The 19386-nt window shown below is 36.3% G+C and overlaps 2 protein-coding genes across 4 annotated transcripts; both read left to right on the plus strand.

The window, feature by feature from the left end:
* The first annotated feature begins 207 nt into the window (after nt 1–207).
* On the plus strand, nt 208–13252 carry adgre5a (adhesion G protein-coupled receptor E5a). Its single transcript, XM_030142152.1, has 19 exons — nt 208–681; nt 2827–2907; nt 3060–3221; nt 3309–3467; nt 4346–4492; nt 7939–8061; nt 8205–8248; nt 8331–8435; nt 8678–8831; nt 8993–9115; nt 9206–9396; nt 9492–9659; nt 9756–9950; nt 10235–10452; nt 10566–10626; nt 10715–10806; nt 10976–11144; nt 11241–11336; nt 12338–13252. The coding sequence occupies exons 1-19, from the start codon at nt 651–653 to the stop codon at nt 12377–12379; spliced, it is 2361 nt and encodes a 786-aa protein (XP_029998012.1). The 5' UTR covers nt 208–650; the 3' UTR covers nt 12380–13252.
* Nucleotides 13253–14213: 961 nt separating this feature from the next.
* On the plus strand, nt 14214–19157 carry ptger1c (prostaglandin E receptor 1c (subtype EP1)). Of its 3 annotated transcripts, none has more exons than XM_030141922.1 (3): nt 14214–14327; nt 16532–17437; nt 18933–19157. In XM_030141922.1, the coding sequence occupies exons 2-3, from the start codon at nt 16532–16534 to the stop codon at nt 19146–19148; spliced, it is 1122 nt and encodes a 373-aa protein (XP_029997782.1). In that variant the 5' UTR covers nt 14214–14327; the 3' UTR covers nt 19149–19157. The 3 variants fall into 3 exon arrangements, with proteins under 3 accessions (XP_029997782.1, XP_029997781.1, XP_029997780.1); XM_030141921.1 differs by having other exon boundaries at nt 14214–14323; XM_030141920.1 differs by lacking the exon at nt 14214–14327 and adding an exon at nt 14413–14463.
* Nucleotides 19158–19386: the final 229 nt, after the last annotated feature.

A 19386-nucleotide genomic window follows, 5' to 3' on the forward strand; every position in this document is an offset into this window, starting at 1 on the left:
ATAATAAAAAAAAAAAAAAATTGGCTCACACATTTTATTATAGTAGTTCATATACGTCATGGAACTATAGCGACGTAGTGTATGCCAGTTTTTCTTCACTTGCAGAAGCTGCTGAACAGTGGGCTGCACAACCCTAACAACCCCTGTGTGGGAGGCGTGATTCAGAAAGAGTGAAACGCCTCCCTAGTAAAAGCAATAATGTCAGCATGTCGCCTCAGTGGTGAGAGCGGTTTCAAAAGGTAGAAAGAGAGAAACAGAGGCACAGCAGGAAAGACGCCTGTGACAGCTGAGAGATTTTGTGAATATAAAGACATGATTGTGTAGTGTTAGAGCTTAGATAGTTAGTTCAGACCTGTTACCTCACTGATGATGTAGTCAGTGAGAAGAGAAGAGAAGAGAAGAGAAGAGAAGAGAAGAGAAGAGAAGAGAAGAGAAGAGAAGAGAAGAGAAGAGAAGAGAAGAGAAGAGAAGAGAAGAGAAGAGAAGAGAAGAGAAGAGAAGAGAAGAGAAGAGAAGAGAAGAAGAAGAAGAAGAAGAAAAAGAAGAAAAAAAAAAAGAAGAAAAAGAAGAAGAAGACCTGTCAGTGCTCAGGTTCTTTTGGGTATTTTGACTTTCTCAGAGCAGAACTGAACAGTGTTTACATCGTCACTATGGTGGGCCGGTGGAACCTCCTGGTTCTGGGTGAGTCACATCTGTCTACCATCTGCACACAGAGACACTAAAAATCAACTGTTTTGAGAAAATGTGTTTTTCTAAAAGACAGGAAACCAACTAAACACAGCACAAATATTCAACTTTAGATATTGACTTTTCCATGTTGGGCAGAGCTCTTTTTGGTATGAGAAGATAAGAGCAAAAAAAATAAAAATAAAAACAAGACCTGAAACCAGATGTTCCATTTCACTTTTTCAATCAAGCATTTTGTAGAAGTACATTCAGAGTGTGTTGCAACTTCTCGCCTTCCTCTAATCACGGTCTAAATCCTGAATGTTAGCAAGAGCTCAAATTAATGAGGAGACAAACCCAGCTGCCTTTCTTCAAAACCACTATCTGGGTCCAGTTGCACAGAAGACCTCTGTTCTCAGGCTTTTAAAAAGATATTTATACACTATGAGTTCATCCACCAGGGGCCACATTGCTTGCCGCCTGATAGAGATTAGAGTCGCCCATCTGCCCTCAGAGAAAGATGCACTGACTATGAGTTTCCATGGAACAAGACCAAAAAATAGCGCTTCATAATATCATATGGTCAATCAACCATAAGACTAATAAAACCTTGTCTCACCAGGCGCTTTCACTGGGATCTGTGTTTTTGACATGCAGACTGAGTAATGGAAAACTAAAAACCTTGACTCTTTTTTCCTTTTTCCAAGTATATCGCCTTCATTTGGGGTTATTTCGGTGACCACAAAGGACTGACTCGGCATTCTCACAGGCTCAGGATGTAATAACACTATGCCAGCTGATGTTTCCTCACACATTTATGTTACAGATGGTGTTGGAACAATCTAAGGAAATGGGGGAAGGGAACAAGGGCAATTCAACAGTCTTAAAACTAAAACATTTTGGTGTTATTAATTCAAATGGCTGTCTATAGGTCCCCCTGGTTACACTGAAATATTTTATTTTAACCCTTAAAAACCTAGAATTATTTTTGGGATGACCTTCAAATGAATTTTTCTCTGCATCTAACCTTACTGAAATGATTTATCACCATTATTATAATGTTGTTATTTAGATGTTCATAAAAGCTCTGAATAAATCCAAAAATAACTAGAAAAAACTGACTTAACTAAACATAAAAATAAGCACCTACAACTGTCACTTATCAAAATATATTTGTTTACTAAAAGATTGGATACAGACTCCGTTCCAGGATTGGATGACGGAAGTGATAGATGGATGGATGGATGGATGGATGGATGGATGGATGGATGGATGGATGGATGGATGGATGGATGGATGGATGGATGGATGGATGGATGGATGGATGGATGGATGGATGGATGGATGGATGGATGGATAGATAGATAGATAGATAGATAGATAGATAGATAGATAGATAGATAGATAGATAGATAGATAGATAGATAGATAGATAGATAGATAGATAGATAGATAGATAGATAGATAGATAGATAGATAGATAGATAGATAGATAGATAGATTTACTTCATTAATCCCCAAGGGAAATTGAAAATATGGTCACTGCTCCACAGAAATAGTCACAACCACAGCAACAATAAAAGCAAATATAATAAAAGTAATATTAAAAGTAGCAGCATATGAAAAAATGTCATATAGGATGCAGGACAAGACAGAAAACTGTCATTTGAATGCAGCAAATACCTGAAATCTTTAGATTTCAAAAACTAAAAGCCAAGAGGATACACACTGAAAAGACAATGATCACATACCTTATGTATATATGTGTGTATATTATGATTAGACACCTCTGTGTGGATATTTATGGTGCATGTATATATTATATACATGGATATTCAAAGTTGATGTGTGTGGGATAATAGCCACAATATCGATATGAAAACCCCTTGTGGTTACAGGAGGGTGGGTGGGTAATTTACCAATGCTCTAATGTTCGTATTTGATGTGCGATGATGTGATATGTTTAGGAAAAAGGAAATAAAAAATGCAAGTCCTAAAAAAAAAAAAAAAAAACATTTGTTTTACATGGGTGAAATGATTCTGCAGAAGGTGATGGTGTGAGAAAGAGTTGGAAAATGATTAACAGTAAAAATAACTTAGCTGACGTCATGGAAACGGACTAACTTTGCTCTTTACTGAGTGTATATATGTGTTTCACAGCTGTGTACCTGTCTTTCATCGTGGTTCTGTCAAAGCCATCCTGCCCTAAAGGATTTTCTCTTAAGAAAAAAGTCTGTGTGGGTATGAAACAAATCATCTCATCTCCTATTAGGAACAAAGAGCACATTGTAGCATGTGTGGGTCTTATAAAAAATTGTTATATTTTTGAATTCACTCCATTTACTCATCTGTGTGTCTTTTCCATTTCCTCCTTTCTGTAATTTTGGTTTAAGATGAGGACGAATGTGATATTGATCCTGGTGATATCGGACCGTGTGGTTTAAATGCAAACTGTCTCAACGCATATGGAAGTTTCTATTGCCAGTGTAAAGCTGGTTTCACAGCAGGACAACATACTGTCAATTTTTCAGCTGAATCATCTGCATCATGTAGAGGTAAGCATTGTGTATAATGAATGATCCATTCATCTTCATCCAATCTTCTTTAAATGTAAATATCATGTCTTTATGGTTTCCTTTAAGATATCAATGAGTGTTTGGAAGGTGGACACATCTGCGGACCTAATGCCCAATGCATTAATAGAATTGGTGATTACAGCTGCTCTTGTAAGAAGGGATTTATCTCCAGCACTGGTGTGAAAACCTTTCTCAACAATGACAATGACAATGTTACATGTACAGGTAAGATGCCTAGTTCTACACTGAAAAAAAAAAGATTCTTTGAGTTGACTTAATTTTATTGTGGACATCGGTCCCACACGATCAGAATGAGGAGATCTAACACACTTTTTCACTTTGTTTCTATGAACTAGTGCAGGTAAAGTCAATGTATTTAATTCAAATCAGAATGTTTGAAAGAATCAGGTTAGTGCAACACATAATTTCCCAGTTACACTCATACTAATTTATTGCATAGTATGATAGTATTTAACCCTGTAATGCATGAACCATTAAATCATTGAGAGAAAATTCCAGTTCTTTGAAACTGGGGCATTTATTGGTCCCTCTGAACAATTTTTTTTTCAAATAATAATTTCCATGTACGAGTTTCAATTTTGTATCATATTTGATACATCAGGTTCCAATGCTCAAATAGTATTATTTTTGAACAAACAAAAACATAAAGTAAAGTAAAGTAAATTTTATTTATAGAGCACTTTTCACAGACAGAGTCACAAAGTGCTTTATCAATTCAAATCAGAACATAGAACATAACACAAACATGTCAAACAAATTGGTAATTCCTTTTTAAAATTGGCAAAGTTCTGCCTCCTTCCTCATTAATGACAGTCTTGTGGTGTCACTGGAAAGGCCTCTGGTGAACAAACTCCTCCCCCCTGGTGGATTACCTGCATGTATCTAATTGTATACATAAGGTTTTTCAAGAAAAAAAAAATCACCCTGATCATGTAGAGGTATTCAAAACACATGTATCAAATATAATACGTTTGGCGTTATAGGGTTAAATCACATCCATAGTATACCCCTAAGTAAAACTATGATGTTTTTTTTTTTACTGTATAATAAGTGATTCTCTTTTTTTCTCATTTATTATGCAGATATCAACGAATGTGAAGCAGGAAATGTTTGTGGTCAAAATGCAGTTTGTACCAACACACCAGGCAGTTATCACTGTGTCTGCAATCCTGGTTTTGGATTAAAATCTGGACAGACTACGTTCTCCGGGAATCAGGAGCAATGTGAAGGTAAGGGTTTTAAAATTATAATTTTCTATACCAATGATTTATGTAGTGCTCCAAAAAAAATAACACATTCTGGAGAATTTTGATGATATAGCTTTAACCCATAAATACCCAGTTCTGCTTTTGTGGTAGTTTCCAAATGATTTTTTCTCTATTTTTATTCCCTCCTATGTGATTTATCATCATTTACTCTAATATTATGTTCTGTATTTTGCATTTTTCTGTGAAAATCCAGTATTTTCCCATATTTAATTCACTGATTAAGTAGATGTTCATTAAAGCTCTGATTAAAGTTAAGCATTATTACATCCAAAACAGAGAAAACTGAACAAAAAGATCATTTTTTTCAGCAAAATATATCATTAACTGAACATAAAATAAGTGTGTCCATCCACTGTCATTGATCCAACTCCATGGGTTTTACTGGTGAATCAATGTTGTAGAAGATGATGGTGTTTCCACGGTAACTATGGAGCCTCTGAACATCCAAATGGGTCATATCTGATGACCATGAAAAGATGAATAACTGTATTTTACAATTATTTACATGGGCTTGTAGGATTAGTGGTTCAGAAGTTATTAAACATTTTTGATCAGTAGATGGTTTTGGTCTTCGGTGGCTCGTTGGGTCTTTATGGGTTAATACCTTTGTTATGTAATTTGCCCATTGTGCTTGAGTGGAGTAATATGCTTTTGAGATTAAGAAGAACAAAACAGAAATGATTGTATTCGGTTCACCAGCTGACTCTCATACAGTTCCTGTTGTTATTTGTAACGAAAAAAAAAAAAAAATCAAGCAGGTGCTTTCATACAAAGACTTGGGTGTAACAATAGATCATCTGTCATCATGGAAAGATCACAATAAATTTGTCTGCAGAAATAACTAAAGAAACAAACCCTCGCCATCAAACAAGAGATACAGGGTTCCACAGTTTATTAAAGCTACACTGAAGCAGTCATTTGTAAACCAGTCAATTCTGAGATTATATGTGGAAATCAAATGCACATTGAAGGTCTTTGAACACCATCCTTTGTCATTGTAATATCTTGTATGTTTGTATTTTGTTATATTGTTTGTATTAACCCATAAAGACCCAGTGCTACTTTTATAGCCATTCCAAAATATTTTTTTCTCTATATTTAACTTTTCTTAAGTCATTTATCACCATTTATTATGACATTATCCTCTGTATTTTGTGTTTTTTCAGTGAACATCAGGTATTTTCCTATATTTAATTTATTGATCGTGTAGATTTTCATAAAAATTCAGATTAAAGTTAAGCTTTATTATATCAAAAACAGAAAACTGAAGAAAAAGCGACTTTTTCAGCTAAATATATCATTAATTGAACACAATCCAAGTGTCTCAATCCACTATTATTGATTAAACTCCATGGGTTTTTTGGGGGGTTATTTAAGTATAAGAATCCCTTTATTGATCCCCAAAGAGAAATTCAATTGTCGGGCAGCTCATCTGTGTTCATGTACTCTTTAATATAAAATAAAAATTATTTTAAAAGTCCTTCATGCATATTTCTTTTCATTGCATGATCCTGAAAAATAAAAGAATGAATACTAAATACTGATAAAATAAATTATTCTCACTGTGGCCAGAATTTATACAAAAAGAAGGCAGTCTACTCTTGTTCAAACTCAGACTAAAAAGTGGCACAACAGAACAACCACACAAACAACTGAAACTTGACCAAAAGTCAAAATAAAACAACTAAATTATATTTTTTCATATTTCACAAACCAATAAAATCTTATTCAAATTCAATCTGAAAAGTGACAAATGACAAACAAAACAACAAATCTTCCTTTTTCCATCTAAAACCCTGAACTTTAGACTCAAATGCAAGTAAAACTATATACAATTAAACCAACAGGACAAAATGATTATAATAATTAACATAATTTAGTGACAGAGATCATTTGCCCCTCACTTGGTTTTTGTCCCTTCCTTGGACAACGATTGAGAGACTGTGTGTGTTTTATTGGCGTATGTATGTTTTTTTGTTTCACTGGTGTTGTGCTGCCCAGTGTGTGTGTTTGTTATTAGCGTTGCTTTAGTCAGTGTGTGCGTACATATCGTGATGTGGCTGCTGCACCGGGATGGCTGCTCTGCAGGAGCCCAGAGACGGTGCTCAACCCAAGAGCACAGCAAAAAGTCACAGATACAGTGAAATTCCGATAGAGAGAATCGCGGTATGAAACAGAAACCCCCGACAGGTGCAGCAGTGACCTCGATAAGTGTAGCAGTGACCTCGACAGGTGCATCAGTGACCTCGATAGGTGCAGCAGTGACCTCGATAGGTGTAGCAGTGATCTCGATAGGTGCAGCAGTGACCTCAACAGGTCTAGCAGTGACCTCAAAAGGTGTAGCAGTGACCTCGACAGGTCTAGCAGTGACCTCGATAGGTGCAGCAGTGACCAAGGAGGGTCGTTTATTTCCCCGCACCTCAGAAACGGATGACAGACAGTAAGTGGCTGTATGAGTGAATAAAGCACTCAGGGAATGCAAAACAACGATGACAACCAATCACTGATAGACTAGGACGGGCTGTAGGCTGCCCATCCAATCGCAAATAACACCCAATAGTAGTGTAGTCTGTTAAATTTTTGTTTTGGATAAATGTTTTACCTTAACATTTGATTGGGTGGGCAAGACAGACAATTGGGTGGGCTGAGCCATTCACTATGGAGCCTCTGAACGTCCAAATGGGTTATATCTGATGGCCATAAAAAGATGACAACTGCATTTTACACCAATTATTTACATGTATTGATAGGATTAGTGGATCAACAGGTATTAAACATTTTACATTAGTAGATGGTTTTGGTCGTCAATGCCAGTTTGGGTCTTTATGGGTTAATATTTGTCGTTCCTGTGATGATCTTATCTTAACTTTTTAAAAACTGCAATTTCTCAATATGTGTCATATGTATATGCTTAAAATGCACTGTAAATGTTATCAGGTAAACATATAATAAGCTAGTTTAACTCAAATGTAACTGAACTAGTTTCTCTGTATTTATTTTTATCAGTTCTTGAGGTGAGATTTATGCTGTTCAGTAACAGTGACTTTTGACTGGAGTCCATTTTAGAAGTTACTGTGATAGTTATTCTGTTGTGAATATTCAGATTTTATTGCATTAATACTTCTATATTTGTATATTGATGAGAGTATATTATCTGGTTGAAGGGAATGAACTTGGATCAGTGTTGTGTGGTTTAAAGGCTCTGTTTTGGTTTCGTCTTTGACCTCTGTGCTTTGTCTGTGTGGTTTATTATACTATTTTTTCCCTTAAGTATTGTCCTTAAAACTCCATACAGCACTATTTTGAATATAACTGTTTCTGTGGAGCAGGATATTTATTGTTCCATTAAAACTGAGTGAAACACACAGTCGAACTGTTTTCCTCCTACTGGTTTGTTTCCATTTTAGACATATGTATGATTGATACGACAATCTGCGGAAATGGAACCTGCCACCGTGGAGCCAGTGGCCATTACTGTGCATGCCATGCAGGCTTCACTAACTATGGCAACAAAGCGTCACGCTGCACTGGTAAGAATATGACAGGACCCAAACTTTTCCAACATCCATTACAATACCTGTATTTGTTTAGTCAGACCATTGTCATTAATAGTTTTCTCATCATATATGTTATGGCCTTAATGTTTGTTTAATACAATACACCCTTTTTACAGCTTTAAACTGTGATGACTTCAAAGATATGAATGATCTGAAAGAGGTAAAATTACACATGTTCATCATTATTCATCATATTATATATATTCAGTACTATATTAACTTATATTAACTTTCTCTGTTAGAAATCTCATATCACACGTGAACTTATGATGCAGTTGAAAAGCAGCTGCGTAGAGCTTACAGAGAGTGAGAATCCAACAGATTTGGATGGCGAAGACTTGCTGAAGGTATTTCAACTCACAAATGAATAAAAATGCTATTTGAGCACATATCAATGTTCTTGCAACAAACACAGAAACAGGATGTTTTGGCCCCTTCAAGCTCTGGTATTGGACTCTGTTCTCAGCCTTGTAGTTTGTTTATGCTGACCTGTGTTGGCATGTAGTCTATGAGTCTGCCTCAGTCTGTCTCCTGTTTCATCCTGCACATGCTTACATTGTACTTTCTGCCCCTCCTCTCTCTGCTGTAGAGACTGTTGGCTGTGATTGATGAAGTCTTGCTCAGCGGATCCCTCCATGATAACAGGAAAGTCTCCACCTTTCTGGACACAGTGGAGATAATTCTGAAGCTAATAGGACCCTTCAATAAGCCCCCAGGAACCAAGAAATCCTCAACTCACGGAGGTTAAATATAAAAGTCTCTCTACAGTAGTTTCCCTTCCCAAAGCTAGAAACGTTTTTGGCCATTTCCCTTACAACCTCTCAATAGCTGAAAAAATGATTTTGTTAAAGTCATCTCTCAAAAATCCACTGTCATCACATGCTTATCTTTGAATCTGAATCAGATCTGGAGCTGCTGATACATAAGGGATCTGTCCTACCACAAGGAGCTGTGACTTTATCAACTAAGCATGCCCAGCTGGATATTCAATTGGAGACAGCTGCAGGAGAGCCCTCCCATTACCCTGGTAATAATCATACAGTTAGCTTGCATTACAACAGATGAATTTCACAAGTAATGAGCGTCCACTTCAACCAGTGTTGTTCTGCTTTGAAAGGCTTTGCAACAGCGTCATTGCTGACTTATACAAACCTCGAGGACTATGCAAATGGCTTCTTCAGCGGGATGATTAAAGAAGAGGACCAAACCTACAAAATCAACTCTAAAATTGTGACTGTCACTGTCAGTAACAAACACACAAGCCACCTCAGTGAGCCAGTCAAATTAACATTCCACCACCTGGAAGAGGTAACTATTTTTGCATGCTTCTGCAGTACAAATATTCCATCTATAATGATTATTGTCTCACTGGTTTGACCATTTCATCAATATATTTTTTACAGTCAACTGAAAATCGCACCTGTGTATTCTGGAATTCATCAGAAGCAGGAGGAACATGGTCTGCTAACGGCTGTGATGTGGTGTTGGAGGAGTCAAACCATACACACACAGTGTGTTCATGTCACCACCTCAGCAGTTTTGCTGTGCTCATGGCCCTTTATGAGATAGAGGTTCAACTGTCATTATAAACAGCATACACGGATTATTTTTATCTCTGTCTTTTCTGTGTAGTGAGGTAACTTTCATTTTTCTCCATCTTTCTAAAGGACAAGTTTGAGTTGCAGCTGATCACTTGGGTGGGTTTGTCCCTGTCACTCATTTGCCTGTTCATCTGCATCTTGACGTTCTCACTGATCCGTTCCATCCAGAGCCCCAGAACCACCATTCACCTGAACCTCTGCATCAGCCTCTTCATTGCCATTGTTATATTCCTCGCAGGCATTTCCCGTACAGAGAATCCGGTAAATAAAAAAGGGAACTATTTTTGTTACAAAGCACAAGTTGAGCTGTCAAAATGCTGGACAGTCCAGATGATTGCAATCTGAGTTTCTGTTTCTGTCATATGCTGCAGTGAAATAGATATGAAGCACAACTTCTCTATGTTCGGCCTATAGATTTATAAACACCAATTTAGCAACTACACTTGCTGAACTGTCTCCATAGTTTTTCTCATCATTTTTCAGCATACTTTGTCCTTTTTCTCCACTGCTGTCTTTCCACCCCTCATCTCTCCCTTCTGCATTAGGTTGGCTGTGCAGTGGTAGCTGGGCTGCTGCATTTCTTCTACTTGGCTGCATTTTGTTGGATGTGTCTGGAAGGCATACAGCTCTTCAGGATGGTTGTCCTAGTCTTTAACACCACCTTCAAACCCCTCTACATGATGGCAGGCGGCTATGGAGTTCCAGCTGTAATTGTCACAATCACTGCTTTAGTTAATGCCAAAGGATATGGCACCAAGAGATAGTATGTACCCTATACTGATGCTGATCTTGCAATTTTTTTGTAATTTATGCCCCAAACACAGTTTACACTAGCCTGACAATGTCTGCCTAACAATTTTTCAATATGCATTACAGTTGCTGGCTAAGCCTGCAATCCATCTGGAGTTTCTTTGGTCCCGCCTGCGTCATCATCATTGTAAGGAAGAAAATATTGTACTGAGTTCAATAATGTGCCAAAAGTTGACTTCACTGCTGTTTCAAACTCCATCTCTGTTGCCTTTCAGATTAACATTTTCTTCTTCCTTATCACGGTGTGGAAGTTAGCACAGAAGTTCTCAAGCTTAAACCCTGACCTGGACAATCTGCAGAAAATAAAGTGAGTCAGAAGAGTTTATTTATAATGTTCATATGTGAAGGATAGGGTACGGATGTATGTAAACATGTGAGTATGTGTCATCTGTAGGAAAGAAAAGACAGAATCAAGACTCCACCCTCTTTCCTGTGCCTCAGATTGAGCCTGTGTGTGTCTCTGTTGCCTCCTGCAGGGCGTTCATCATTACTGCAGTCGCTCAGCTGTGTGTGCTGGGAACCATGTGGATCTTTGGTTGCTTCCAATTCGAGGAGAAGACAATAATCATGTCTTACCTGTTTACCATCTTTGGCAGCCTTCAAGGGGTTATGCTTTTCGTCATGCATTGTCTGTTTTCTAAACAGGTGGGCCATGGTAGTCCCCACAGAAATATGAAGAACTCAAGCTAGTAAATTGTAATGATTACTGACGTCAAAACTCAATTTGTTCTCTGGTTGTAGGTGAGGGAGGAGTATGGAAACATCCTGTCCAGATTCTGTGCACCACAGAAGAAGAGATACTCAGAGTTTGGTTACTCAAATTCCAGCAAAGCACATGTAAGAAATAGATTTTATGATTAAATTGTTCTGCATTATGTGATCTAATCCTCATATTTACTCATCCAATCAGATTCATACTGTCTACACTGCAAAAATTAAACTCTTACCAAGTGTATTTTTCTCATTTCTAGTCAAAATATCTCATCACACTTAAAATTAGACATAATCACCTAAAGAGTAACTTTTCAGTGAGATATAAGAACTTATTTTTAGACAACAGATTTTGAAAATCTTACTTCAAGAAATCTTACCAAGATCATTTTCACTTATTCCATTGGCAGATTTTTTTTTGCTGAATTCAAGATTCTTTTTTCTTAATTCAAGCAAAAAAAATCTGCCAGTGGAACAAGTGAAAATTATCTTGGTAAGATTTCTTGATATAAGACTTCTACGATAAATCGTCTAAAAATACGTTCTCATTATATCTCACTGAAAAGTTACTATTTAGGTAATTATGTCTTATTTTAAGTGTGATGAGATATTTTGACTAGAAATGAGAAAAATACACTTGGTAAGATTTAGATTTTTTGCAGTGCACTGAGAGTATAAAGATTCCTTGATTCTTTTTTGTCAGACAGATAAATAAATTTACATCTGTCTAAATAAAAGAAACAAGGAATCTTTTTACACACATTTACTCATTTTGCTAGAATGGGAGATGTAAGTGTATGTAATTCATTGTCTTAAAACAAAAATCTAAAATAAAACAAATTCTAAACTAGAATCTAAAGGACAATAGAGAAAGGTGAGTGTAAACACGAAGATATGCCCTTTACTATTTTTTATTCATCATCCAAAAAGTGAAAATAAATCAAAAACTGAATTATAGCCACAGCATAGTGGCACTTCCTTTAAAGACATTTTGCTACTAGTTGTAATTTAGGAGATATTTTGGACAGTTTATGCAGTTCTGAGAACGTACAAGTTTAGGAGTAAATGTGAAGTGTGGAAAAGTTTTCAATGCATCTGTCATGACTGATCCTCTCTGTCATCTTCAGGGATCTAAGAGCACCCAAGACACAGGCGAGTCTCATCTCTGAAGAGCTAAAGAATAACTGGAAGCAAAGTTGTTCCATTTCAGCTATATTTTTACTATCTTCACTTTGGTTGTCATTGCACCTGCTTTATTGCAAAATGTTGTAAATAGTATCACCTTTAAATTTTTTGTGTTTACCGTCATACTGGAAAGAAAATGTGTTTTTAATGTAATATACATGAACGATTCCCTTAAAGAAGCAGGGATAATTTACATGGTAACCCCATTATCTTAAAGCTGGTTAGATGACCTAAACCTACAATGCACTTCAATTTTATTTTCTGTTTATGTATTAAAAATATTATGATTTTGGACCAAATACCAAAATACTTATTATCACATTTTCCACATCCAGTATAGCTTATTTTGTCATCTAGGTACTTTATTCAAACAGTAAAAATGACATTAAAGATATTTTTAAAGAAAGCACTTTCTAGTAGTATAACGTCCATCATATTTAAATTAATCAAAATATAAATAACAAATGGAGGAAAATAATGGTCACAGATTTAACAAGTATTTTTGTGTATATAATGTTGCTACATATATGAATAAATGCTGGTGTAACATATAACATTTATCATATATACGTATTAATGCATTTAATTTTATGAATGTTTAAAACTTGAACGTTGCTTTTTATATTATAGTCTATTTTAATACTTGTACTGTTTTAAGCACTGGTTAAGCGCAAATTTAGATTTTCTGATCGCTATCATTTGATCATAATGATTATCCTGGTGTGTATTTCTTAAGTACTTTTTCAAAGTGTGGATTATTTATGTTCTTCTCATGTATTTGAGCTGTTTTAATACTTACACCTCTCCTGGACACAGTAAAGCAAAATAAATATTGTGATATGTGCTCTCTTATTTCATCCACTAGCCTGGATAATTTGATTTATTGTGCAGCCTAAATTAGTTTTCTGCCGCTGAAAGATAAAAACCATCATGGTTTTATGTTGCAGTCCAAGTAAAGATATCAACTAAGTAAGGATCTGAATTTGCAACACTTCATTTCACTTAAGAAATGCATTTGGGACACTCCTTTTGATGCTTTTTGCTTATTTTTAGTAGATGCTGATTTGCGACGAGAACAGAAACAGAGGAAGTGGAGGTTTTTTCCTTTTTCTTCCTGTTTATATGAGATCACACACATGATGGTCACAGAAAAAAAACCCTGAAGCCTCAAACCCTTGAATGCACCACAGAATTGGTATACAGCATGTTTCTGTGCAGTCTAACTGTGCAGATAAAAATGATTATTCCCTCTTCAAACATTTATAAACACTGGTAGAGTCACCACTGCCTCTCACGCTCAGAGAATGTTTTTATCACAGTGGTGTTTTTAAAATATGCATGTATTACAAAATATCTGATGGTAGTCACTGGATGATGGATGATGTTCACTGGGAAATTTTTATTTTACAGGAATTTTTAACAAACAGGATCCTGCAAGCACACCAGAAATGCTCAAGGCTTTAATTCATCTGCAGCCGTTATGACTCAGTGATGTCTACTTCTGTGGTTTTATTTATGTGATAATCGCTTGAATTTCAAACCCAAAGCTGTGTGGGAAATGGATCTGTGATTGAGAATTGAGAAACCAAATTAAGACCCAAGTATTAATACAAAACAACAGTGAAAGATGAGATCGCCTCAGGTTAAAGGAGAGGAGTATGTCCAGAAGAAAAGCGGAGTGGAAAATACAAGTCCAGCACGTAGAGATAAAATGACTTCCAAGCCCCTAGAGAGAGAGAGAGAGAGTGAGAGAGAGACACAGCCATGCAGGGAAGAAACACAAACTGTCACAGACTTAAAAAGAAAAGGAGGAGGCTGACTGTGGTCAACGGTGATAATTCAGCAGCTCCGTAGGCAAGACACTGAGGAGTTAAAACTCATCCCCTCTCATTTTTCTCCCATTCCAAAGGATCCATCTGGAGTCTTCAGTAGGTAAATTTCATTTATTATTCATAACTATTGAACGGTAATGCATGGACAACATACTTGGCGCATTCTTCTCAAGTAGCAAACAACTGAAGATGGAATATAAAAAATGAAGAGCAACTATAGTGGATATCTAGGACAGGTACGATCCATCTAATATGTGTATTAATATTATTTTAAATGTTATTATTGTATTATTGTTCATGACAAAGGTGTGAGGAGTTAAGAATGTTAAGCTATCCCAAGCTGTAAACTAGAATTGTCAGTCTGTTATTAATGCCAGAGAAAGTTGAAAAGTGATTTACTTGGTAAAACACTGTTGCTTGGTTAAGTACAGGTTTAGTCCCTAATATGTATTGGAAGAATTTATATAGTAAACCTGAATTATCTCATTTTCCAAACCTACACTGCAAAAATCCAAATCTTACCAAGTGTATTTTCTCATTTCTAGTCAAAATATCTCATCACATTTAAAATAAGACATAATCGCCTAAAGAGTAACTTGTAAGTGAGATATAAGATATTGGCAGATTGTTTTTGCTTGAATTAAGCAAAAAAAAATCTTAAATTAAGCAAAAAAAAATAAAAAATCTGGCAATGGAACAAGTGAAAATTATCTTGGCAAGATTTCTTGATATAACATTTTCAAGATCTATTGTCTAAAAATAAGTTCTCATTATATCTCACTGAAAAGTTAGTCTTTAGGTGATTATGCCTTATTGTAAGTGTGATGAGATATTTTGACTAGAAATGAGAAAAATACACTTGGTAAGATTTGGATTTTTGTAGCGTATGGCTTATTGTCAGAGAGGTCCATTGTAATTTTTTCATGCCATCCAGGTAAGTTGTTTCTGTGTGCATGTACTGATGACAGTTGAAAAAGTAAATACAAAGTAAAAGAGGAAGAAAAGAAGTGGAAAAAATAATAATAATAGACAGTGCATTTTGATCAGGTTTGAACTATGTTGCAGGGAGGAGTTTATTGTGAAGGTCTGTAATTTCAGTGGAGGTGGTCTCTAAGGTATAGATTGCGGTCATAAGTCAATGATCTCCATCAGTTCATCTGAGTTAAGGATGAAAAAGGACAAACTGAGACGAACATAATTCTGGATATTAAAATCTCATTAGTTGTGAATGTATTCAAGTCTTTTGTCTGTTGCATCAGAAAGGGCATTTTTAAGAAAAGTAATTATTTCACCCCCCTTTTAAAACCAACTATTTCTCATTTCAGTATTGACACACCAACTGAGGCACACTCATATCACAATGACAGTTCAGCCAAAGCCAAAATATAAGCTGAGATGGAGTCATGAGTTAGAGTAACAATGAAATGGAAAAAGTTGTGAGGGTGGGATGGTGACCTTTCAGCCAGAGGAAAAGAGAATTGAGCAAGGTGAGATGATTACAAATGGAAAATATGCTGAGAATAAGAGGATTTTGGGAAGCGTGCCTCAACAGTGTTTGGAATGAGAGTCCGTTATTCAGATCAAAGCAGGAGAAATGATTGATTTCCTCAATATCTGAAAGTTCATTTAGCAAAATTATGTCCGTATTATTGGATTTAGCCATGACCTGGGAACTTAACCTCATTAAATCTTGTTGTTCTATAATCTCCAAGACTGCAATAATGCTATTGTGTCATGGTGCCATCCACTCATCTTCATGACTGTCTTAGAGGTAGAAGCTCTACTAATCAAGGTCTAAATCCCAAGACTCACTGATAGACTGATTGTTGTGATCAGTCTCCGAGCTGCAATTTCATTGATACAATAGCTGAAAAAATTATTAGACCACCCCTTGTTTTCTTCAATATCTTGGTCATTTTAATGACTGGTACAACTAAAGGTACATTTGTTTGGACAAATATAATGATAACAACAAAAATAGCTCATAAGAGTTTAATTTCAGAGCTGATATCTATCCATTTTCCATGTATTCTTGATAATAACCAAAATCACTTCAGTTCTTACATGAATAGTTATGGCATTGTACTGACAAAAACAGTGCTTTTAGGCATTCCATGTTTTCTTTTCTGTCTGTTTTAGTCACATGATACACGTAGGAGTTAGTACTTGATTGCATAACCATTGTTTCTGATGACTTTTGATGGTCTAATAATTTTTTCCGCAACTGTACATGAATTTTGCGTTTAGGTGTAATGATAAAAGAATTGCCTAAGGGGTTTTTAATTTTGCTGTACTTCTCTGTAGATGACTCTGAAGATGAAGACACCATCTATACTCATGACCACACCGTCCATCCTCCATGAGAAACTAAATATCAGCTCTTCAGAACAGCCAAGTGTGTGGCTGAACAACAGCACATTACCACCAATCAAGTCACCGAGCTTATGGATGTCATGTTTCACTATGATACTAGGGACTGTTTCCAACCTCACTGCTCTTGGCATCTTGGTTAAATCTCGATTCCGATTTCGACGACAATCTAAAGCTCCATTTCTTCTACTAACGGTGGCTTTACTACTGGCTGACCTTGCTGGTCATGTGATCCTAGGTGCCTTTGCCACGTCCCTGCATATAAAGCAGAGTTATAGAATAGGAACTGGGAAGCCCAGTATGACTTTCTGCCACATTTTCGGGGCATGTATGGTATTTTTTGGCTTATGCCCTTTGCTGTTGGGTTGTGCCATGGCAGTGGAGCGCTGCATAGCCATTACCTACCCATTTTTTCATGCTAGTATGATCACAGTGGCTCATGTGAGAGGAGTTGTGTTATTTTTGTGTTCTCTTGCACTCATACTTGCAGTTCTACCTTTATGTGCTATTGGTACTTACACTACTCAGTCTCCAGGAACTTGGTGTTTCTTGCCCGTCCATGGTCCACAGTCAACAATGGACAGAAATCTGGCTCTTGCCTTCTCATGTCTTGGGCTCACTGCACTCACTGTTTCCCTGCTGTGCAACATCCTGAGTGGTCTGGCATTGCTGCAGGCTAGAAAGAAGACCCAGAATGTTAATACAAAACCAGCAGCTCACTGCATCCGTCGAGCATCATCTGCTTCATCTTCCTCTTTATTTTGTTCATTGGATGTTGAAATGATGGCACAACTGGCAGTGATCACTGTTGTTTCCTGTGTGTGCTGGACTCCTTTCCTAGTGAGTACTGCTTTTTCAAACTGTCTCAAACCGCAGAATTAGATTTTAGCACCATTTCACCATGAGTAACAAAAGGTCAGGAGTGGAAAAGTTTACATATCCTTTACTTTAGTTAAAGCACAAATAACATGTTGTGAAAAAACTTGTCGACATATAAAAGTTCCACATTCAAAACCTTATTAAACTAAAATGATTCACACATTATCAATTAAATTTACTCAGAGTACAATGCAGTAAAACAGTGGTTCCCAACCTTTTTTGGCTCATGACCCCATTTTAACATCACAAACTTCTGGCGACCCCAGACATTCAAAACAAAGACATTTTATTTGCTAAAATTAATTTGTTTTTGATCGTGTAATAGTTTGCTATAATATGTTGCAAATAAACGTTAATTTTAGGCAACATTTAGGCTACATACTGTAAATTTTTATTAGTAAGTTTTAATTTATTTACTTATTTATTTTTTAATCAATTATTAGAAATTTCAGGCGAACCCACGTGGGGTCTGGACCCCAAGGTTGAAAAACACTGGATTAGCTGCTCCCAATCCCCTTTTTAAGTTGTTTGGTATAGTCTGTTCTCTCTCAAACTGATAAAATCTTGTGCCACAAACATCTTAAACCAGTGTACACATCTGAATGAAGGGGTTAACCCAGTGGTTCCCAACCTATTTTGGCTCGTGACCCCATTTTAACATCACAAATTTCTGGCGACCCCGGACATTCAAAATGGAGACATTTTATTTGCTAAAATTAATTTGTTTTTGATCGTGTAATAGTTTGCTATAATATGTTGCAAATAAACGTTAATTTTAGGCAACATTTAGGCTATATACTGTAAATTTTTATTAGAAGGTTTTATTTTTTATCAATTACAAGAAATTTCAGGCGACTCCATTTGAATTCCAGGCAACCCTACATGGGGTCCCAACCCCAAGGTTGAAAAACACTGCAGTAAAATGTTACATGCTATTATATTCATGTCACTGTTAGATTCATCTGTACTTTACATTTTACTGAGGCTAAGCTCATTTAACTACTCTCTATATTGTTAGGTTGTTTATTCTACAGCAATGCATCATAATGTGTAAAATCATCATATGTTTGTATCATTGCTGTCCTGTGAGAGGCTAAAAAGTCAACTTTAATGAGCTCAGAGAAAAAGTCCATTGTCAGACTTGTGATAATACCTCTACCTAACAATCCAAAAAGGATTAGGAAGGATTTTGGATTATTTTTTCTTTTTCCTAATCATAAAGGAACATTTATTCCTTCAGTTTAGCACAAATATTCAAACTGAGCAAATTTAGATTGTTTTTTACACTTTATACCTCTGGGATGTAGTGATGTAGAAGCAATATGTTGAATAAAATGTGTCAGGTAAAGTACAAGCACTCCAAATTTGTAATATCAAATTCAGTGTTTTTGAAAATATTGTGCAAAGTATTAGGTATAATATGTGATTCTGTCTCTCACCTCCATCAACACTGCAGGTCCACATTGCTGTGATGCAGTTCGACCCTAGTCCAACCCTTCCAGACAGGTTCATTCTCCTGGGCTTACGCATGGCCTCCTGGAATCAGATCCTGGATCCTTGGGTTTACATCTTACTGAGGCGGGCGGTGCTTCTCAAAGTTTGTTGTGCTTTCAACACCAAGAGAGCTACTTATAGCTCTACTGTAAACAGGGAGGTTTTCAGTATGCAGTGAGCACGTTGATGTTGGACTTTTTTTCTGTCATTTTTGGACTGAAATAAAACATTAAGTGTGAATGAATGGATTTAAGATGAACTTTTCTATGTTATTGTATGATGAGGTCAATATAAGTCAAAAATGATTATAATGCAGTCTAAGAAAAAAATGTGGAAACAGACTTTTGTAACATATTTAGTAGTCTGCACCGGTTCCGTCTACTATGAACTGCAGCCACCTGCAAATCCCATTGTCG

Source organism: Sphaeramia orbicularis, chromosome 8 (genome assembly GCF_902148855.1).
Source record: "Sphaeramia orbicularis chromosome 8, fSphaOr1.1, whole genome shotgun sequence".
Classification (NCBI taxonomy): Eukaryota; Metazoa; Chordata; class Actinopteri; order Kurtiformes; family Apogonidae; genus Sphaeramia; species Sphaeramia orbicularis.